General features: G+C 52.9%; 7 protein-coding genes across 7 annotated transcripts; 5 read left to right on the top strand and 2 right to left on the bottom strand.

The window, feature by feature from the left end:
- Positions 1-379: 379 nt before the first annotated feature.
- Positions 380-1,385, bottom strand: PV05_06529 (uncharacterized protein; the record flags this gene model as incomplete). Its single annotated transcript, XM_013459277.1, has 1 exon — positions 380-1,385. The coding sequence occupies exon 1, from the start codon at positions 1,295-1,297 to the stop codon at positions 380-382; it is 918 nt and encodes a 305-aa protein (XP_013314731.1). The 5' UTR covers positions 1,298-1,385.
- Positions 1,386-4,789: 3,404 nt separating this feature from the next.
- Positions 4,790-10,130, top strand: PV05_06528 (uncharacterized protein). Its single transcript, XM_013459276.1, has one exon. The coding sequence runs from the start codon at positions 4,901-4,903 to the stop codon at positions 9,146-9,148; it is 4,248 nt and encodes a 1,415-aa protein (XP_013314730.1). The 5' UTR covers positions 4,790-4,900; the 3' UTR covers positions 9,149-10,130.
- A 475-nt stretch (positions 10,131-10,605) lies between these two features.
- PV05_06527 (uncharacterized protein) lies at positions 10,606-12,721 on the top strand. Its single transcript, XM_013459275.1, has 2 exons — positions 10,606-11,998; positions 12,051-12,721. Exons 1-2 carry the CDS (start codon positions 10,981-10,983, stop codon positions 12,467-12,469), a joined length of 1,437 nt encoding a protein of 478 aa, XP_013314729.1. The 5' UTR covers positions 10,606-10,980; the 3' UTR covers positions 12,470-12,721.
- A 370-nt stretch (positions 12,722-13,091) lies between these two features.
- PV05_06526 (uncharacterized protein) lies at positions 13,092-14,579 on the top strand. The gene is made up of 2 exons (XM_013459274.1): positions 13,092-13,568; positions 13,618-14,579. Exons 1-2 carry the CDS (start codon positions 13,482-13,484, stop codon positions 14,434-14,436), a joined length of 906 nt encoding a protein of 301 aa, XP_013314728.1. The 5' UTR covers positions 13,092-13,481; the 3' UTR covers positions 14,437-14,579.
- A 386-nt stretch (positions 14,580-14,965) lies between these two features.
- Positions 14,966-17,110, top strand: PV05_06525 (uncharacterized protein). The gene is made up of 2 exons (XM_013459273.1): positions 14,966-16,263; positions 16,450-17,110. Exons 1-2 carry the CDS (start codon positions 15,191-15,193, stop codon positions 17,090-17,092), a joined length of 1,716 nt encoding a protein of 571 aa, XP_013314727.1. The 5' UTR covers positions 14,966-15,190; the 3' UTR covers positions 17,093-17,110.
- Positions 17,111-17,495: 385 nt separating this feature from the next.
- On the bottom strand, positions 17,496-19,525 carry PV05_06524 (uncharacterized protein). The gene is made up of 3 exons (XM_013459272.1): positions 18,388-19,525; positions 18,234-18,324; positions 17,496-18,107 (listed from the first exon to the last, which is right to left on the bottom strand). The coding sequence occupies exons 1-3, from the start codon at positions 19,357-19,359 to the stop codon at positions 17,716-17,718; spliced, it is 1,455 nt and encodes a 484-aa protein (XP_013314726.1). The 5' UTR covers positions 19,360-19,525; the 3' UTR covers positions 17,496-17,715.
- A 437-nt stretch (positions 19,526-19,962) lies between these two features.
- Positions 19,963-21,504, top strand: PV05_06523 (uncharacterized protein). The gene is made up of 3 exons (XM_013459271.1): positions 19,963-20,451; positions 20,508-20,937; positions 20,994-21,504. The coding sequence occupies exons 1-3, from the start codon at positions 20,056-20,058 to the stop codon at positions 21,299-21,301; spliced, it is 1,134 nt and encodes a 377-aa protein (XP_013314725.1). The 5' UTR covers positions 19,963-20,055; the 3' UTR covers positions 21,302-21,504.
- The last annotated feature ends 88 nt before the right edge of the window (positions 21,505-21,592 follow it).

Genomic DNA, 21,592 nt, shown 5'->3' with positions numbered 1-21,592 from the left:
TTTCAACAATTCGCGGTGGCAATTGCGCGTTGTCCAAGGTGGTTTTGCTGAGAGTATTCCCCTGAAACAAGAGCTTCGTATGGCTTCAAACTTTGTAACCATCTGGCTCATTGGCCGGCTCGATTCGCTGGTCGTTTTTCGTGGCTTGATATTCCCGCTCTCGCCCACGACCATGGCTGGATGTTGCGATTTAAGTCGCGCTCAGTCCGCTGCCGTGCCTCGCGTGAACCGAATCCGTCCAGCTGAGGAAGGACGGTCTGGCGGAGGACTGCGCATCTGTAATCGCGAGTCCTCTCGCACAGAATCATACATGTCAGTAGATTGGTTGTCTAGATACCATGTCCCACTGGAGCAGGACAGGTACTCTGGTCTTACAGTATCATCCACCACCAAACTCGCCCCATCCGGCGCCCCAACCGACAAGTTCTTCGCGGCCAACGGCTCTCTCGATGACTCTATCGGCAAACAAGCCCGGCGCCACGTTGGCCAGCACCGCAGCGAGAATATGCTTGCACGATGGCACTGAGCGGGCCGCCGAGGATGGATTTGTCGCGACGCCGCCGAAGCGCCACGGCTCGTGTGCCCCGGGGCCCTTTCGGTCAGACTGGTCAGATTTGAAAGGTGGTTGTTCTCGTATTTCGGACTCGAAGCTTGCGATTGCGGTTGTGGTTGCGGTGTCGTCGAAGCCCAGGCCTTGAAAGGCACTCACGCTGAACGCCGGACAACTGCAGTTCCAGCTGTCGAGGCGGACTTCGTAGAATGCAGCGCTGGCGGGTGCTGCTGCTCTGCGTGATGAGTATTTGCCTGTCGTCGTCTTGCCCGTGGTGGTGGTCGAGGATGCGGATTGAACGTAGAAGACCTCGACCTCGACCTCGTGCTCGCGCTTGCTGGTTGTGGTGTGTGGTCTTATAGCTGTGGGACCGGGATTAGGGCTGGGAAGGTGGGATTCCCTTGCAGGGGTCTTAGTGTCACTGTTACTGTTGTCGGCGCCATCGCCCTGAGATGCAGGAAGACTTGTCAACCTGGTGATGAGGCCGCGGTCGAGTAAGTCCAATGCCGGTAGAAGTTCGTGAGGGAAAAGGACGTGCAGGGTGAGAAAGAGCGAGCGGGCGCGCTCAGTGTCCTCTGTTGACAGACTGTGTAAGGGGCTGGTTGTGCTTGGTGGTTGCGAGGGGAGAATAAGCTCATGGATTGGTGTTCGTGCAGGTTGTTGGATGGTGGATGCTGGGGGAGACAGTGATGAAAGGGAGTCGAAGATAGAAGTCAGCAGTGATGATTTCGGTGTCTGAGTGGTCATGTTTTTCTTGTTTCGTTCACACACGGCCGTCCGAAGAGTGTTCCCCCAGCAGTCGTCGAGACTGACGGTCGAATGAGCGACTTTTATATAACTTGGTCGTCTCAGAATGTTTTGGGTGAGTGCAGATGGGAACATGTGGTTGTTGAGAAAGGGAGGTAGATAATAGCGTGTAGATGTTCTAGCCAATTACTCCTGTCTAAATGCAGCCTTGCGAGGAACAAGGCTGGAATATGCAACCACTTCAGCATTTGATTTGTGCCTATGGTTCTATCCTTCTATCCTTGCCAACGGATCCTGCCTGATTGCATGACACTAACAACACCAAGAGGGACTTGAATTGCGTCCACCATCTGCAAGCTGCCATATTTCTTGACGATTTGCGCACCGTACACCGCCAGAACCCATTTCCAGTAAGGCTGCATCGACTTGAAAGACCGCCCAATTCCAGAAGATGGCTTGCATTCCCGAGAAGAAACAGGCAGGTCATCCAACCAAGAAGCAACATTGCTGGTCTCCTGGACCTCGTGTTCTAGCGGAATGGAGAGAAGTGTTTGATACGCGTTCCCCAGATATATTGACCATTCTTCTCGATATCTCATAAATTCCTCCTTGGACATAAAGTCTTCGCCGACTGCCGTTGTGCTCAGGCCGGCTGAAAGGCGCGCATCCCGAAGCTCCTTACTGTTGCTACGTCCGAACCGCACCTTTGCTGACTCGTATGCGGACTCTTCCGCTTCGAGCTGCTCGGTTAGGATTTGTTCCGGGGTCTGGCGAAGAGTCTCTCTCATGCAAAACAGCGGTACCATAGGGTTGCGTAGTTCTAGACCGCCCATTCGCACCGGCCAATACCAAACTCCGTCTGGGATGTCCTCGACTCCGAATCGTTCTCGAGCAAGTTGTGCGAGATACCCAGTCACAGTACCACTTGGAAAGATCGCCCTCTGGATCTTTGCAAAGGTGGCAATCATGTTATCGATGTGCTGTGGTCCGAAGGCACAGCAAGGCTTTCCAAAGTTGTTGCTGAAAAATCGAGCCAGGTACGCGTTGTACGCCTGAACATATGAGAAGATTGATGAACGGTGGGACAACTGCAGTCGAAGTTCTGCAATGTGTTCGTCCACCATGCTTTGATCAATCACAAAGCGTGTGGCGGCGGGATCCAGACGTAAGAAGCCCCAGCGGACTTCACCCTCCGGCAATTCAGCCACCTTAGTTATAGGTTGTTCGCCATTCAAGTCGAGATCCGAGCCGGCGATGTTGAGAGCCGTGTTCCTTTCGGCAAAGACGATCGAGCCAGTCTTCTCCTTATTGAATCTGATGCCCATCGTGGATGCGAATTCAGTCATCGCTTCCCATCCACGTTCGCATAGACCCTGCGTGCCCCAGAACCAGAAGTCATCGTGAAGACGGTAAAGATAGCTTCCTGCGGTAGCCCGGTTGACTGCAAAATCCATTATGAACAGGATGACTTCGCCGAAGACGTCGCTGAGAGCGTGTGACATGGGGACTCCTGTCTGCCGGACTTGTGATTGGCCCTCTGGACCGTCCTGCCCGAGGCGTATAGGTGCTTGAAGGAACTTGCGGAAGAAGTGCAGCCATCCTTCAGGTACGCCAAGGAATTCCAATACAGCGAAGATAGTTTCATGAGGAAGCGACGGACCAAACCAGTGGAAGTCGGAGCGAATGACGGCGTGAGGAACCGTGGGACGAAGATGTCGTGCGGTGAGGACCTCAGTGATAAGTAGATGAAGAAGACTCTGTTTCGTGTCTAGAGGGCTCTTCCGTGACGGAGAGGTAGCTTGATCATCTTCGTCTCCATAGCCCCTTACGCCCTCCGGCTCGCTGTCTGGAAGCTGTGTCATGAAGTAGTCTCTCTCGTACTGGCTGCGCCTGATCGTCTCCACGGTGCCACAAGAGACGGTGTCCTGACCAAGGTAGTAAGTGCGCCGGTCCTGGTCATGTTTGGGTACACGGGTTCCTGGGGTCATCCAGGCATCAGAATGGAAGAAGGTAAGAAATTGCCGCCTGAAATGAACAGCCCATTTCATCCCAATGGCATGCAGGAGAAGCGCGTCTAGGATGTCCTCGTCCATGAAAACACGGTATTTGCCATTCAATTGCCGACGTTGGGAGACGGTAATCGCACCGTGGACCGTGGACCATTGCCACGTTTCCAGTGAGGCCATTCTCATGGTCAGCACATCAGCAACTTCTTGAAGCACTTCATTGTTGCTCTTGAAGGACTTGAGAATGGCAGCTTTCTCTTCGGACAATAGGTCCGATCTAAGGAGACCTTGAATGGTTGTTCTCAGATTGTCCAAGTCGAAGAGTTCAGTATCGCGCCAGATAGAAAGAGCTTCGGAACGAGTGGCATTCTCGATGGTCCTGAAGGCATCTGAGACCACTTTATTCGACTTGAGGAGCTCTTGAAGGTAATTCTTGATGCTTGACATTTTGACATTGGATTTGCCGAAGACAACGGATTCCCATTGAGCTCTTTGCTCATGCATCTCTTTGCGACCGACAGCCTCGAAGGACGAATCATCCATGGTACCCGTGGTTAATGGGCTTGACTTCGACTCTTCGGAGCAGGAGAGCCATTCCGTAACGAGCTCCGAGAAAAACTCTGCATGTTCGTGTCGTACACCTTTGAGCTCGAAGTGCTCCAAGAGTTCCCGCTCGATGTCCTGTACCAAGCTAGGGGAAAGAGCGAGATCTTTTTCTGCTTGACACAAGAACAGTTCCTGATCTCGACGCTTACACGTAGCAGTAGCGGAGGCTTGCGTGTCAGGGTCAAGGAGATTCTCATCGAGAAATCGTATTCCAGCTTCTCGGCTGGCCTCACGGAGCAGCAGCTTGGTACGTTCGAGGTCGGTGGCGGTTGCTTTGGCGTCGCGAAGTATTTTGCCCTTTGAGATTCTATACTTTTCTCGTTGCTTTTTGAGTTCGTCGATCTTGGTAGAAGTGACAGAGCGAAGGGTTTCTGTGATGACGGAGGATGCCATGTTTAAGAGCAAGAAAGGTGAAGCGAAAATACTTGTATGAGAGCGGACCTGGAAGGCTGGGAACGGTGGCTTGAAAAAGTTGAGGTCACGATCGCACCGGAGAAGAAAGCATAATGGGAGGGACAAGATTACCTTGAAGGGATAGTTGGAGGCTCTTTATATCCAAAGACCACGACGGAATCATGCAGGAGTCAAGAATGACTCACCGTAGAACAGACTGATGCTGCTGATTGAGGGGGGCCTTACTCCTTGTGACTCTTGACTGTTGTAGGCCACAATGATCGAGAGCCAGGGTTTGAGGCTGGAAGCGAAGTCAGTGGAAGTGGTACATACGTGGAGAGGCATTTCCGGTCCACCGTAAAGCCCTTTGCATCAAATTACAGCGGAGTATGTATCCCGTAAGCTGCAATTCTGTCACGTGCTCCGTCTCCCTTTGACTGGTCGAACTCAACGACATGAAGAGTTGTTGCGCGTGTCGCCCTCGAGGCACCATTCTTTTTTTTGACTATGGTATTCATGCAGTGCATTGCTCACCGAGACTCGCGAGCACCATGATTTCTCCCAAGCATCTCGAGATCGCGCATTACCTCTCTCTAACATGGATGGAACCGATCTACCATCGAGTTCAAAGGTGATCATACAATGTACTGATCCAGATAACCTATATGATAGCCTCGAGCCTCGCCTATCGGCACGAAGTCCCCTTCGCAACCTGCACTGGAAGTCCCCAAACCGCCCGCTACGATCCATTCCGAGTCTCAACATATCTCTGTTGAGGGAGGACAAGTCCTCGGGCTCCCAATCCAATGTACGCAGACATCAAATTCCGGGGCTTCGCGAAACACCCTATGTGAAGTTATATCTGCTACGATGTGATGACAAGGAGTCGTACAAGGAAAAGGCAAGAAAAGAAGTGCGATCGTGGGTGAAGTCACAGCAGTCTGTCGGAGATGGGAAGTCTTCGAGCAAGAGCCAGGAAGGCTATGATGCTTTTGAATGGTTGATCGTCCATGTCGTGCTGGCAAATACTCCTGCGGCCAGTCAGCCCAAATCATCCAAGCATATCTCGCTGGAAACAGCTGATAGCACCGACAGCATCAACAGCAAGTCAAAATGGTCCGGAAAGGCTTCTTCTACCATTTTCGACAAACTGCGGGCCGACTTCAGCAGCAGCTCCAAATCTGCCATCAATCGCGTTGCGCAAGTCAGAATGCTGGATGCGAGCGACAAATCCACGCCACTCAGTTCTTCAGAGCTTGAGGAACAATGGCAAGACCTCGTTGAAAGCATCAAGGCCTGTATACTTCGGTCGTTCGATGCTCGTGTTGCGCAATACGAATCAGACATCCGGGAAAGGGACAGCCAAAGGAATTTGCCAGGCTGGAACTTTTGCACATTCTTTGTCCTGAAAGAAGGTTTGGCTAAAGGGTTCGAAAGTGTCGGGTTGTTGGAAGATGCCTTGGCCGTTTATGACGAGCTTTCTCTGCGCTTGGATAGTCTGGTGAAAGAAGAGGCGCAAAGAGGCGATCATGACGATAGCGGTGCGCTTCTCAGATTCTCCAAAGAGTCGAAAGCTCTTCTGCGCGCAGCACTTGAGTCTGAAAGTCTTCCAGTCGCCGGTGACAATCTCGAGACGGACTTCGACCTCGCACGGATTCTGTTCGCCGACCGCGATGGGTTTCCTTTCGATCTCGAGAGGAAAAATTACCAGAACCTGACCCTGACGAATGACGTGTCAGCCCTGGATCTACGCACCTACCTGTTTATTCGTGAGATGGAGATATTGCTCAGGCAAGGACATGCGGAATCATCTAAGACCTTAGGGGAAGCAAAATCCGGCGCCGACCTTAATCTTCTTGCGGATCTGACAGAGCGCGCCATTGACTTTATCAATTTGGCTGCTCGCAGCTTGCGGCTCGAACTCTACAGTGCTTGGGGAGGACAAGAAGGGTTGAGCGAGGGAGAACTGAACACGCAGCGTGCAGTTACCGGCAACATTGTCTCTAACTTCGAGTGGCTGGCGGTCATGCAGATCTTGAGTAAAGTGCTACCAGCCTTAGGCCTCGATGTCGAGTATGGTACCGGCTGGCTTTCGCTTGACTCTGTGGAGCTTTCGCGCATAGTAGAAAAGAAGTCGAACCAGGCTCTCGAAACGCGCAATCGTGCAAACAGGATGTCGCTGGCTGTTGAGGCCCGTTCTCCTTCACGCGAACGTTCTCAGGGGCCGCACCACAAGAGGATCTCTGTCATTCCCGAGGAAGCCACTGTACGCCAGATTGTTTTCTCGCGCCCCGGAGCAGAAAGATTGGCTGTCTGGATTTCGAGGCTTGCAATTACGGCCAGGCGTGCCATGTCGAACCTTGAAGCAGTGCGGCCTTGGGTGGCAGAAATGAAACATGCTGCCTTTCGACTCGACGCTGATAGGAACGGCAGCATGACGAATGGAGCAGCACAGGTTGGCCAAGCTGCCGGCATGAGTGACCATAATTCGGCGGATAATCACCCTGGGTCGATGGCTGGTATAAAGTCAAGTACATTGCAAGCCGCGGCATCTTCAAAATCCGTGTTCTTCGACCTTTTCGCGATGTTGTCAGTCCTCGCTTATCGCATTGTTGCGGATACCAAGAGCCACTCGACTGCGCAGCAAGTCTTGATCGACCTGGTTGCATTGGAATACGCACAGAACAACTATGCTCGTGCTGCGCGTTACCTCCACAGCATTCTCGGACAATTGCCTCAATCGACGTATCGACCTTCAGATGGTCATCTGCTTCGGATATATGCGGACTGCCTCAAGCAGCTTGACAAACCAAGTGACTATGCCCGCTGTCTCATCGCCTGTCTGCATTGTGGCTCTCAACGCCGGGTTGGTGGAAAGTCGCTCTCGATCGATGCTGCAGATCGAGTCTATCTCGATCAACTTTTCAAGACAGTACCGGCCATGACCGCAACGACTCTTCCTTTATCTACGTTGTTCATGGTTCCCTCTGTCGCCAAGACTATTACTCATCCTGAAGGTAAAGATGGCTTCGCGTTGACCATCGATATCCGGCCTCTGTTTACTATGACTACGCCGCCAATCGGTGAAGTCAAATTGCGGCTATCGTGCCAGGACGTTGAACCACGCTTCATCATTCTCAAATCACCAGGCGAAGTCACAGTAGATGCAACTGGGACGAAGCTGTTACTAGAGACCTCGATCACCTCTCAAGGCTGGTATATGCCTGACGAAGTCGATGTCAGCATCGGCAATTTGAGACTTTTTCATCACTTCCGCTCGGCGCCTCATGATGACACCTCACAACTGGATGAACCATCAGTCGACCGATCACTAGTAGGGCCGATCCTGGTCTATCCTCGCCACCGAGCCTTGCAAGTCAAACTCATTCATGCTCCCACTATACACCTTGCAGAAACTCGCAAACTTTTGATGCACATACAGCCCGGTTACAATAACGTCGCTCAGTGCAGGTTGCGTTTGAAAACAGCAACAGCCGGTCTGAGGCTGAATATCCATGATTCGAAATTATTTGATTGTGAAGAGCTCCCTTCGACATTACGCACAGCCAGGGAGGGAGATGCTCTGATGATGATTGTTGATGATCTGAAAGCTGATTCACTCAGATCAATTGAAATTCCGTACACGATGGAGGTCCAGTCCGAGCCATCAGTCACCATCCGGATTGATGCCAACTACCAGACAGACCAAGGCTCTTTCACTCTTTACGACACAGCCTCCGTCAATGTGATTCTTCCAGTCACAGTCAATGTCCAGGATGTGTTTAGAAACACTTACATGTACTCTCGATTTAGCATCAGTCCTTCAACCCTAGTGCCTTTGCGCGTTCTCAACTGCCAGTTAGGAGACAATGAGGCGTATAGCACTGCTAAGAGCCGCGGGTTAGAACAGCCCGAAGTCATCTTTCCCAAACAGCCAGCTAACTGGACTATTCGACTTGTTCCGATGCACAAAGCCATTCCGGCTGCCACTCACAGGCTTACTCTCTGTGTCGACTTTCAATCGATAGACGACCTCATTTTGTCCAGTCTTGAGGAGAATTTCATGTCAGAACTTCTGAAGACCTCTCACGAATCTGCTGCAAGGCTTCTGGTGGGACATCTACTGGACCGTGTTCGAACCTCGTGGACAGAACAAGACCTGGAGATGGCCGCTCTGACACAAGAGGTTGAGATTTGGAATATGGATGACATGGACTGGCCGTCAGTTCTATGTGCATTTAGTCACGATACCAGGTCCGAACTTGAACGCTGGCTGCAGGGCTGGCATGCCCAAACGAGTCCAGTCAAATTCTCCAGCGCAAAAGCAACCCCACGGCAAGTCAGGCTTCACGTCGACATCGCGCCGCATCCTGTACTTGTTACGGCGTGTTTGGACATCAATAACATTGAGTCGAAGACTCAGACTGCAACAATGGGACAGCCGATGTTGGCAGATCTTGTGATCTATCTGGCAAACTCAAAGGAAGCAGAGGTCGAGGCATTGTTCGAAATAACTGCCTCTGAGTCGTGGCTGGTTGGTGGAAGACGCAAGGGAACTGTGCGGTTGACCAGTAACCCGACTCGGATCGCGGTGGTTCTGTTTCCTTTGCACGCGGGACACGCCCTTTTGCCCACAATTACGGTCAGATGTCGAAAAAAGGCCAAAGCCAATGGTGATGAAGATGCGTGGGCAGACCTAACATGCGATGTCCATAACCCATTGCAGGGCCGCAGCATCCTGATCGCCCCAGATCTACAAAGCACGACGGTCGAGGTTAACGGGGACTTACCAAACGACAGCACAGGAAGATTGGTGTCGGTTCGCAGGCGTGGCGGCATAGGATGAGCGTCAGTCTTCTAAGATCTGGATATGTCCTCGTCTAGAGCGGCCAGCGAACTAGATCTGCAGGCACCATCGCGTGCTGCAGCGGATCGCTTCTAGAAGTCTACAGGGGCCCCGCCGGCACGAACCGAGCGTCTTCTGTGATAACGCCGAAAAGGAAATGGTCACTAGGCCTGGACAAGGGTTCAAGTGTGACGAAATGGGGCGGCAAAGGGCCAGTTAGCTCCAAATTTCGAATCCCCAACAAAATCGTTTTCGTGGAGCTCCGAGACCACCTGACAGCTCTACTTGCACGGTACTCCGTAGGCTGAAGCAGACCGCCTTGGACAAGTCATGACGGTGTGACGGTCTCGCGGCCTTTTTGCCTCCTGAAGAGGCGGACAGGGCTGGGATTCCTCCATCTGACTGAGGTTCTGGTACGGCTTCACGACTTGAGATCTGCGGTATCAACATGTGAACGGCCGCTTCACACAAGGAATGTTGCACATGTCATTTCAAGATCAAGAGTCCGCCGATGGGCGATCACACATCGTTATTCGCCCAACCTCGATCCTCGACGAAGGAGAGCAGCATGTGCTCGAGATGATCTCTGTAAGCGGTCAGCCGCAAGATCAGCTGGGAGTCCAGACGACGAGTCGGCGATTTTCAGCGCCATTGACCACAGAAGGACGCAACGCTGACGAGACCATTCTGGAGTCAATGATGTGACAAGTACGATGCCCAGTCAAGCAAAGCTGAATCCATATTATAATTGTAGTTGACATGACGCTGGAGGTCTATTGGTCAAAAAAGCAGTCGTCCCTACCTAGGTACCTAGGGTTTCGATGCCGATACTTGGCCGATTCCTGGGAGGCAAAATACCGGTCAAAGAAAAGAAGTGGCCTGGGTAGTAGACATCGGGCAACTCGTTGTCTGACTGTGTCTGAGAAATCATTCATTGCACAAGGATCTCTCATGTGATACACCGTCTAGGTAGTATGATCACGATACACGGCTGATTGAACGAAACCCTCACACTTGTGTGGAAGGGATGCAGTCTTGGACTGCGCCGGGACAGATTTTTTGGATGATCAGTACGGACCAACTATTCTACTCGTAGCTCCTGCAGCCACAGTAGTTCTACCCACATCCGAGTTAGAATGCTGGCCGCGGACTGGCCCAAGGCTCATGCCCAGATGCCCACGCCTTCTCGGCGTTTGACCCCCTGGCCAGCGATCTGTTAGGGGACTGATGGGGACCACTGGGGACTTCGTTAAGCCTGCACCAGCCAAAAGTGGCTCCCTCGGCTCTCTGACCGCCTAGACTCAGCTGCGACATCAATGGTCCGATCACAGAGGTGCCCTGAATTTAGTGCGGCTCCCTTTTGAGAATCCGTTGAGATTTGGCCGCAGCTTCAGCTTCTGGAGCGCTTTGTTTGCTTCGGCTCACTGTCCACAATTTTTCTGGCAATTTTTCTGCCCCCCTGGTTGCTGCTCTCAGTCTCTCAGTGGCCCCTGTAGCCCCTCCACCAAATACTAGTAACGGCTTCCTAACATCGGAGAACTGCCCTCTGCCCGTCCGACATTAACTTGTTGCTTTCCCGCATTTTTATCTTCTACAGTTCTTGAGTCTTGTCTTTCCACTCTGGCATTCCTGTGTCTTTGGGTCTATCGTCCTGTCCGACCTTCACTTTCTTTTCATAAACCTCCTGCCAGGTCGCAATCCAGAAGAAACGCAGTCAGCACCTCCTCAATCCCGACAACTGCGCCTGCGTCCCAACAAATCTTGGGAACCGTCTGTTTGAGCGACCTTTGCACAGCTTCTCCTCTCCAGTCGTCTTTGCAACAGAAGCAACCATGACCACAACTGCTCTGCCCTCAGAGGCAGTCCTGCGTCGAATGGTGACCACCGAATCTACTCCTGTCTCCTCCGCCAACATTTCTCCTCTCGATAGTCCGAGGTCCTCGCCTTCCTCTACCTCGTTGTCCTCTCTCGCCTCGGAAGACGCCGTTCTGCAGAAGTCAGTTCCTGAAAAGACACAGCTGGTCGACACCTACGGCAACACCTTCGAGATTCCTGACTACACCATCAGTGACATCCACAAGGCCATTCCCAAGCACTGCTTCGAACGATCTGCTGCCACCGGTCTATATTATGTTGCTCGAGACGTTGCCTCCCTCGCTACCACTTTCTACCTCTTTAACCGATTCGTCACGCCCGAAAACATTCCCTCCACACCCCTAAGAGCTGGACTCTGGTTTCTGTACACCGTGGTGCAGGGGCTTTTCGGTACTGGCTTGTGGGTGTTGGCTCATGAATGTGGACACCAGTCGTTCTCGCCGAGCAAGGTGTTGAACGATACTGTCGGCTGGTTCTGCCACTCAGCTCTGTTGGTGCCATATTTCTCGTGGAAGATTTCGCACGGCAAGCACCACAAAGCCACTGGTCATCTGGAGCGAGACATGGTCTTTGTCCCATCGACCAGGCAAGAATGGGCCACGAGAAGAGGGTACCTGCTCCACCAGCTCGATGAACTCACCGAAGAGACTCCAATCAACACTGCCTATACCCTGATCACTCAGCAACTTGGAGGTTGGCCAATGTATCTGTTGACCAATGTGACCGGCCACAACAAGCACCAGATTCAACGCGAGGGCCGTGGTGTTGGTAAGCACAATGGGTTCGGGGGTGGTGTGAACCATTTCGATCCCAACAGTCCATTGTACGAGGCAAAGGATGCCAAGTTGATCCTCTTGAGTGATCTCGGTCTCTTGATCACGGCTAGCATTCTTTTCTGGGTTGGAAGAACTTATGGCTTTGCCAATCTGTTCGTCTGGTACCTTGCACCGTATCTCTGGGTGAATCACTGGCTGGGTAAGCGATCATATTGTCCTCCGCCCGAGACTTTTTGCTAACAATCCCTTAGTGGCCATTACTTTCTTGCAGCACACCGATCCCTCTCTTCCTCATTACACCCCCACGAGCTGGACTTACACTCGAGGTGCGGCGGCAACCATTGATCGCGAGTTCGGCTTCATCGGACGACAACTCCTCCATGGCATTGTCGAAACCCACGTCCTTCACCATTATGTCAGCACCATTCCTTTCTACCACGCCGACGAAGCCAGTGAGGCCATCAAGAAGGTCATGGGTCGTCATTATCGTAGTGACACCACGGATGGACCCATCGGGTTCATCAAGAGCATGTGGAAGTCGATGAGATGGTGCCAATGGGTTGAACCCATAGAGGGAGCCACCGGCGAGGAGGCTGGGGTCTTGTTCTTCCGCAACCGAAACGGTTTGGGGCTGCCACCTGCGAAGATGGAGAAGCCTGCATCGTCATGAGTGTATCGATTCGTGAATGAACCGGGCGTGATTGCTTCCGCGCAAGTACGTTTTTTGGTCAGGGCCAGCCGGAGTTGTTACGTTTGCATTAGACTGGTGCTGCAAGTTTTAGAAAAGGAGCATTCGTGCGATTGCAGCGAGACGCTAGACATCCAAGAGCACAAATAGACAAGATACCCACCCTTGCAGTGGATAGACAAAATTGAAGAGTATGACACGACACAGGAAAGGATCAAAAAGGGATTTATCTGCTCGAGTAGGCGTACCATTTATCCGTTCGTGCCCGCTCGGATACAATCATCCGAGCGTCCATCTGCCTACCTGCCATTGCATCACGATGGCAAGGGTATTGTAGGAGGCCTCATGCAAACAGACTCTTTCTACTAATGCTTGAAGTCCTTTGGGAGCATATGGAAGATCCTTCCGAGTTGTTATTCGTGGCAGGAGGGCCTCCTGTTGATTGCGAGGTCGAACTGCTGCTTTGACGATTCAAGCGGCAGCTGTTAGTCACTCCGGTTAAGCGAGTTTCACTGCACGATTTACTGTACTCCGTACCTATACGGATAATATGCCCTGAGCTTTCCCCGCGTCTCCCGTCAACCTGGTTTACGGCCTTAAAGATATCGCTTTCCTTGTCTTCCACGGCTTTGACTCGAGCCGAAGACGTCCCTAAGTCAGCGCCTATGCTGTGTCGCTCGTACTGCTCTTTGCCGCTTTTGAGTCATGTTGCGGTAAGCCCGTAGCAGTCTTGTTGACTCCCGGGGCAAGCGTTCGTACGTACGAGGGTCAACTTATTGGTTGCTTCATCTCCGCCACAGACCAACGACCGTAAGCCTGGGATTTATCATGATGCCTGTTTCCAGCGATGGCCAGTCACCCCTTTGTATTTAAGCCATCCTGAATTCTATCTTCTGCCGAATTGATTGTCCGTGCAATAGAACAAGCCTAATCTTCCTTTGACAACCAAATCAACCAACTCAATTCTATACAAAAGTAACCAGACAGATCAGAAATGGCTTTCCAAAGTCTCCTTCCACCAACAGCCAAACGACCCAAGTCACAAATGCGTTGGCCTGGTCCATCCAAACAATTATTCCACGTGAGTCTTCTTTACACGACGGCCCAGAGACCCAAGCTAACCCTCACAGGCGGTTCGACAGTCGTGTTCCATCTCGACATGGCTTCTACTTGGAGCCCTTCTGCAATCCCTCGTGGTCTTCATCATTCCGCGCTTCTATGCCATGCTCCCATCCATCCTGATCCTTGGCGCACGCCTCGCCGACACACTGGCGATCACATGGGGTTGGAAGAAGAACCCCTATCTCGAGGGAGCCTTTTTACACAGAACATCACCGCAAATCCCCGATGAGGACGGCAACTTCCATGCCGAACCGTCGTCCGAAAAGGTCGTGGTCTTCATGCTGGGCTTCAAGTCCAACCACCCCCTGGGCATCTTCGCCCCGCACGTCAAAGAGGTCGGCGACTCCTTCACCCACATGATCAGCGAGTTGGAAAAGGCCGGGCCGGACTCAGGATACTATGGCGGCTCGGCATGGACAAGCCAGGACAAGAACGGTGCCACGGAGAACTTGATCCTCTCATACTGGCGGTCGACGGAGGATGTGCACCGGTACGCATACAGTCCCCTGCACCGGGAGACCTGGGACTGGTGGAACAAGCACATCAAAGAGGTCGACCATATCGGGATCAACCATGAGATCTTCGAGGTCGAGAAGAAGCATTGGGAGGCGATCTATGTGAATTTCCAGCCCACATTGCTTGGCGCCACGACGTATCTGAGAAAAGGGGACAAGCTGATCGGTGGCACGGTCGAGGATCAATGGATCTCGCCACTGGTTGATGCACGCAGGGGAAAGTTAAGGAGCAGTGCGGGAAGACTGGGACGGGACCCTAGGGAATTGTATGAGCAGTTTGAGGTCAAGGAGGAGCAGGTCATGTATCCGTGAGCGAATGGGCTCGTGGTGAAAGGAGTCAAGGATGAACTGAAGCGTAGAAATTTATGGTTGTGCGTAGCGGCATTCAGGTGGGCATGGTAAATATGGACTGATGGCTGTACACAGCATGTTAACATCGCGATGAGACGAGATAGACACCTAGGTGCTACGTGCCTGTACAACACTCGCTGCTCGGCCTACCTACCAAGGCTACCTAGTCTCGGTAGGTAGAATACCCTCTAGTGCCACTAATATTCTACTTAAGCGTGCTAACATAAGTAGCGGGGTCACTAGTATAATAGTGGCCCTCGCCAGACCTTCCTCTCACTCGGTTATTCAGCCTCGGTAATTTTCCAGACATTCGCTCATCCTCCACACCTTGCACAGTCTATCCCCATAATATCGCCTCCGGCATATCGATTCATGCTGGCTTCCATCCAAGTAAATGCTTCTTGATTGGCTGATGATAGCCTGGCTAAGTCCCGCGCGCAACGTCTGCCCACAATGTTCGCTGACGAGGCTTCACTGCTGTCCGGGGTACAAAAGCCCAGGTCTTGCCCTCGATGCCCACCTTTTAGCAATTCTAAAGGGCCATTTGCTACTCGTCTTTCTGACTGTGTCCTTTCTTGGTTCTTGAAATCTGCTTGCCTTGTCTTGATCGCGCCTGGCTGTACCGCTGGGAGCTAGATCTGTCTGGTAGCTGGCAGTCAAAAACCCGCATTCCGAACGCTTATCTCCCTCCTTTGCCACCCACCGTCCTGTCATCATGCCGTACAAATCACGCTGGACCGTCGCCGTGCCCGAATGCTCGTTACCGACATTTCTCTTCAAATCGCCCACCCATGCACTCGGGTCTCAACGATGTTTTTCTGAAGCCGCCCGGCCGGATACGCACTACTTCACACGGGACACATTCCGGCTCTGGGCACAGCGGTTTGCTCTGGGCCTCCAGCGCTCCAAACACTTCAAAAAGGGCGACCGCATCCTCCTGTTCAGCGGAAATGACCTGTTCGTGCCTGTCGTGTTCATGGGGATATTGTGTGCCGGCGGGATCTTCACGGGGGCCAATCCAACGTTTGTCGCGCGCGAACTGGCCCATCAACTCCGCGACTCGGGCGCGACGTACCTCCTCTGCGCGGACGGGAGCATTGACACGGGCATCGAAGCTGCGAGGCTCGCTGGGTTGGATCCCTCGGAGCGCGTCTTCATGTATAATGCCAGCATTTACGATGATGACCAGGGAACAACGAAATCGCGGCCGGGGATCAAGGGCTGTAAGTATTGGAGCGAATTGGTTGCTCCTGCCGAAGACGCCAAAGGATTCCAGTGGGACAATCTCACAGGCACGGGCGAGTGTGACAGGACACTCGCATTGAATTACAGTTCCGGCACGACGGGCGTGCCCAAGGGCGTCGAGATCACGCACAGAAACTACATCAGCAACACGGTGCAGGTGGCGCACATTGCGCGACAGCATCCAGAGTACGAGGCGAGAAACGCGAGGGCACGCTGGCTGTGTTTCTTGCCGTTGTACCATGCCTACGGCCAGACGTATTATGTCGCCGGGGCGTTCAATAGAGCAGTGCCCGTGTATGTCATGCCGAAGTTCGACTTTGAAAAAATGCTCGAGTATACGCAGCGGTTTCGGATCACGGATTTCACACTCGTGCCGCCGATCGCGGTGCTGTTGGCGAAGCACCCGGCCGTGGAGAAGTATGATTTGAGCAGCGTCGAGAACATCGGGTGCGGGGCGGCGCCGCTGGGACGCGATGTGTGTCTACAGGTCGAGAGACGACTTGGGAATGGGTTGAATCTGAAGCAGGGCTGGGGTATGACTGAGTATGTACAATCATCCTTCGTTTCTTTTGTTTTTATTGCGTTGTGGATTTTTTTTGGCGCCGATTGGCGGCGACCTGAGTGTGCGAGACGGTTTCGTGTCGCACGCTGTGCGCCCGGCTATGAATGCAGATGACTTGACCTCCAAAGTGGCGAAGGTTTTCGTAATGCTAACATGAGCAATGCCAGGTGTACATGCTCGCTCCTAGGCTGGGACATCAACAAGCAATCCTTCAGCGCGGCCGTCGGCGAACCCAATGCGAACTGCGAAGCGAAGATCATGTCTGAAGATGGCACGCACGAGATCACGGCGCGCGGACCCGAACACGTCGGCGAACTCTGGTGTCGCGGACCCAACGTCATGAAGGGCTACTGGCGCAACCCGAAAGCCACGGCCGAGACGCTCACGCCCGACGGCTGGTTGAAGACGGGCGATATAGCGTACGTGGACGAGCAGGGCATGTTCTTCATCGTCGATCGCAAGAAGGAGCTCATCAAGGTCAAAGGCAACCAAGTCGCGCCCGCGGAGTTGGAGGCCTTGCTGCTCGAGCACGAAGCCATCGCCGACGCCGCCGTCATAGGCATGCCGACGGACGACGGCGACGAGAAGCCGCGCGCTTTCATCGTCAGGCAGCCCGGTAGCCGCCACCAGCAGCTGACCGAGGACGAGGTCAAGAGGTTCGTGGAGGGCAAGGTCGTGAGGTATAAGAGGCTGGCGGGCGGTGTGGAGTTTGTCGAGGCGATTCCGAAGAATCCGTCGGGTAAGATTTTGAGGAGGCAGTTGAGAGATACGACGAGGGAGAGGTTGAGAAGGGACGGGGCGAGGTTGTAGAATATTATTACAAGTACGGATAGACGTATAATAAAACCCGCTTAACCGCGGTAGAAAACAGCTATCACTCAAATCGTTGAAGCAGCACTTGGACCTCGCATTCAACAGGAGGCCCTCCTGCCATAAAAATTGTCCTCCCTCGTCTTTGACGTCGAATGGCACCCTGGCGCTAACTTGCACGAGTTACCTATAAGACCGTGGTATTTCTGGCATCGGACGCCTAAAGTCAAGTCGACAGACATCCTGGAGAGCCTGTCTGAGATATGCATTGATCCAAAGTTTGAACCAGCATATTTATGCCCTTCCACCTCCTCATGCATAGTTCTGTGCTGTTTCAATGACGGAGCTTTTCGGTGGGAAGGCGGGGGGGGGACCTTCGAAATGATAAAGGGGGAGTCTCGGCCTGCAGCCTCAGCCTTGTGCCTGTCATGGTCACAGACACAGACAGGCTTAGGCTTATCCGATTGCTTCTAGACAGTACTAGTACTCTCTGCACAATGATCTACTTATCTTCTATACGACACCGTCTTCTAGGTCATGTCTAGACACCCTCCAGGATAGTCTAACTACACAACACAACACAACACAACACGTCAGCCTCGGCTGCCAGGGCCTACCAGGGCTCATTGGATGGGCAGCGTTGCTCGACTTGCACCCCCTCTTCGCTTCCGATCTCTATCTTTGCGCCGAACGAAAAGCCACGACAACAGGATCGACGTGATGGACACGATGAGAAAGCACAGACAAATCACATACGATACACGATATGTCGGCCCGAACACGGTGCTGTAGACATGGGGCCCGACGATGCCGCCGAATTGAGCCATGGCGTTCGTCCAGCCGATGCCAACGCCCGCGGCGACCGTGGTGCCTTCGAGAGCGCGGATGCGTTCCGGCCATATGACCGGGTATGCGGAGCCGGCGCAAGAGACCGCCACGATCAGCGCCAGGTATTTGACAACGGGGCTGTGGACGGTGATCAGGATGATGTAGCATATTATCGTGGTTGCTTCGACTGTTGTCAAGGGTCATGGGTCAGCATCAGCATCTAAATAGTTTTGGAATGTAGAATGGAAACGATCTGAAGGGGGGGGAAGGATCTGAGTTAGGAGGCGAGGAGGAGGAGGAAGTAGTTACTGACTCGAGACGGCTGTTGTCCATGGTCTGATCCATTTCTTGTGCAGCATGTGGCCGAGGGTGTTGAGCAGGATGAAGCAGGTAACGTAAGGAGGCTGTATTCAGTGTCAGTTTGAAGCCACCTATGATGCCCTGTGAAGGAGACGGAGGAACCGTACGATGTTCATGAGCTGCGACTTTGCCGTGGTCGTAAAGCCTAGTTGGTATATAACTGTCGGCAAAGCGTATGAGATGCCAAAGCCGCCGATCCCGTGGGCGAGCCAGTAGATTGTGAATGTATAGACGCTGGGGTCGACGAGCAAGGTCTTCAGGGAGGCCCAGTCCCAGTGTCCCTTCTTCCCGGTTGGAGCGGTGTCCGCTAGCCTCTTTGCCATGAAAGCTCGTTCGTCTTCGTCAAGCATACGGGCTGTCTCGGGATAGTCTGGGAGCCAGAAGAGAGCGACGAAAGCGAGGATAATGGCGGGCAGACCCTCGAGTAGGAACAACCATCTCCATCCGGCGAGATTGCCTAGGCCGTCCATGAAACTGATCCCGAAGGCTAGCAGTCCGCTCAGGGCACTTGAAAGCTGCCCGACCGAGTAGAATAGTGCAATGCGCCAGGGGAGCTCCTGAGGTAAATAGAAGAAGTCCATGTGGTAAAGAACCGCCGGGTAGAATCCGGCTTCGGCCATGCCAATGGCAAACCGGACACACATCATGCCTTGGAAGCTTTGGGCTGCAGCGGCTGAACAGGCGCAGATACCCCAGGCGAGGATCAGGACGAACATCCATCTTGAAGGTCGGAACGTCTTGAGAAGAAGAGTGTTGGTCGGCTCGAAGATCAGATAGCTGTATGAGAAGATGGAAAGTGTCCATGACCACATGCCCGGTGAGAGATGTAGTTCTTTCTTGATTCCCGTGCCATGTTCGAGGTTGATGATTGCTGCATTGGAATAGTTGGAGGAGTCGATGACTCGGAAGATGTAAACTGCCGAGTAGAAGCCAACCAGCCAGAAGTCGATCTTGCGTCGGACTCGTTTCTCGAGCTTCTCGTCAAACGCAGTCTCCGTAGCAGACTGGATGTCGTCGTCGGACGGGGATGGTGAGATTGGGGACGTGAACGTGTCGCCAACTGTCTTCTCGGTAGCCATGTCGGCGAGGGACCGAGAGCGTGATAATGAGCCACAAAGATCAAGAGATAAGGAAAAGTGGAGGCTGCCGACTCATCTGCGCACAAGGAGGACATTGTCTTCCACGACCGGCCCAGTATATAAACAGGAGACGGGTATCCGGCCCGTTCATCACGACATCGATGCGAGAAAGGCGTCAGGTCAACTTTCCTCCCTATGCAGTAAAGACAGACGGGTCCAGACAACGCACATGGCGAACATCATATCTGTATTGGTCTTGACTCGAGGCCAGATAAGGCGCAACCTGGGCGTGGACCAGGCGAGTTCGGGACCGTTCGTTAAAAGAACGTGTATGGAAGCCATGGAAACCAAGTCTTGCATGAGCTTGGTAATGCATGTTCGTCTCTTGGTGGGGCGCAAAGGCAGAAACGTCTCCGACAAGATAGACTTGGGCAGTGCTAGGTACCACTTACAGCGAGCACGACTCTTTAGAACAAAAGCACGCCATCAACAGGGGTGGTGACATACTGCTCGTCCTCAACCGAGGTCGTCCCATTGATCACTCACCAACGACAGGTAGTCATGCCTGACCCCGCACTTATAAAGATACGACCAACTGCTGACTGCCTCTGTCGTTCAGTTCTTCAGACTTAGAGGTGAACAAGCCGGGTACTTACTGCTCGCCGAAGACCTCTGACGCCTGAAAAACAGCACATCATGGCGCCATCAGCAATTCAGGACCCTGTCTCCCAGGTATCGCCCAGCCAAATCCTGGTAAAGCCGTGGAACCGTCCAGTTCAGACCAGGGAGAAGCTTGACTGGGCTCCCCTGACCACGATCGACCTGTCACGCTTCGACGAGCCAGGAGGCAAGCAGCAACTTGCCAAAGATCTGTACGATGCCGTGACCAGGGTCGGCTTCTGGACAGTCGTCAATTCCGGCATTGATGATGAGCGAGTCCTTCGACAGTTTAGTATTGGAAACACTTTCTTCAAAGAGCCACTGGAGGAGAAGCGCAGATACCCCTGCAATTTTGCCGAAGGAGAATACTTCGGATACCGTGAAAACAGCAGATGGGTTGGCGACACCGGCGTCAAGGAGAACATTGAAATGGTTCGCATCGAGCGTCCTCATGTGATACTAGTACCGGGGCACTGATGTCTTTGCAGCTCAATATTCCGAAGGCTATCCCAGCGTATGCCGATGTTGGAAAGCACGAGATTGTCCGCGAACATTATGATGAGATCGCATCGTTCCACCGTGAGCTCTGGGAAAAAGTCATCCGCAAACTCTTTGTGCTCATTGCCATCATCCTCGAATTGCCCGAGGACTATCTGGTGAACGCTCATGACTATGACCAGGAGTCCGACGATCATCTCAGATATATGATCTACAATGTCCGGACTCAGGATGAATGGGACCGGGCCCAGGCGTACTCCAAAGGCGGCCACACCGATTTTGGCAGTTTGACTCTGCTCTTCTCGCAACATGTGGCGGGCTTGCAGATTCGTACGCCGGAGGGAGAGTGGAAATGGGTCAAACCCGTCGAGGGCGGCATCACTTGCAATGCCGCCGACACTTTGACTTTCCTAACCAATGGTACGTGGCCTGAATTGTTGGAAAACATGGCTCCTGGCTCACATCTGCCCGCTTAGGCTTCATTAAATCGACAATTCACCGCGTTGTAACGCCACCTAAAGACCAGATCAACATTCCTCGTCTTGGACTACTTTACTTTAGCCGACCAGGAGCAAACACGCCTATGAAGACAGTCCCGTCACCACTCTTGGACCGGCTCGGCCTCTTGAGTGAGGAAGACAAGGATCAGACTCGCAAAGTGCCAACAGGGACCGAGTATGTGCGGGCGCGTGTCAGGGATGTCCATCATAAGACTGTGATCGACAAGCGTGAGGGGACGGCTTTTGAATTCAAAGGATTGAAGGTCCAGAACTACTACGATTAGCGGTTCAGACAATGGCGACCATAAATATCTCTGGCTCTCCGTCCCGTGCGGCTGTGAATGTGTTCTCTTCGCAAGCAAGTCACATATCCGAAGTTCTCCCAGTTGAACAGGTTGCCAGTTGGACGCCAGTAAGCAGTCTGGTGTTCGATATAAATATCAAAATAAATACGGGATTCAACCCGAGTATGACAAGCTCCGAAAAATTGACCATGCAAACTGCTCCGTAACACCAGTGATGACATAAGCGCCGGAAACCTGACCCTTGCCCTGGTACGAAAACCCTCAAACTCC

Source organism: Exophiala xenobiotica (assembly GCF_000835505.1).
Source record: "Exophiala xenobiotica strain CBS 118157 unplaced genomic scaffold supercont1.4, whole genome shotgun sequence".
NCBI classification, from domain to species: Eukaryota; Fungi; Ascomycota; class Eurotiomycetes; order Chaetothyriales; family Herpotrichiellaceae; genus Exophiala; species Exophiala xenobiotica.
Note: the sequence above shows the minus strand (reverse complement) of the source record. Positions and strands in the feature narration are given on the sequence as shown.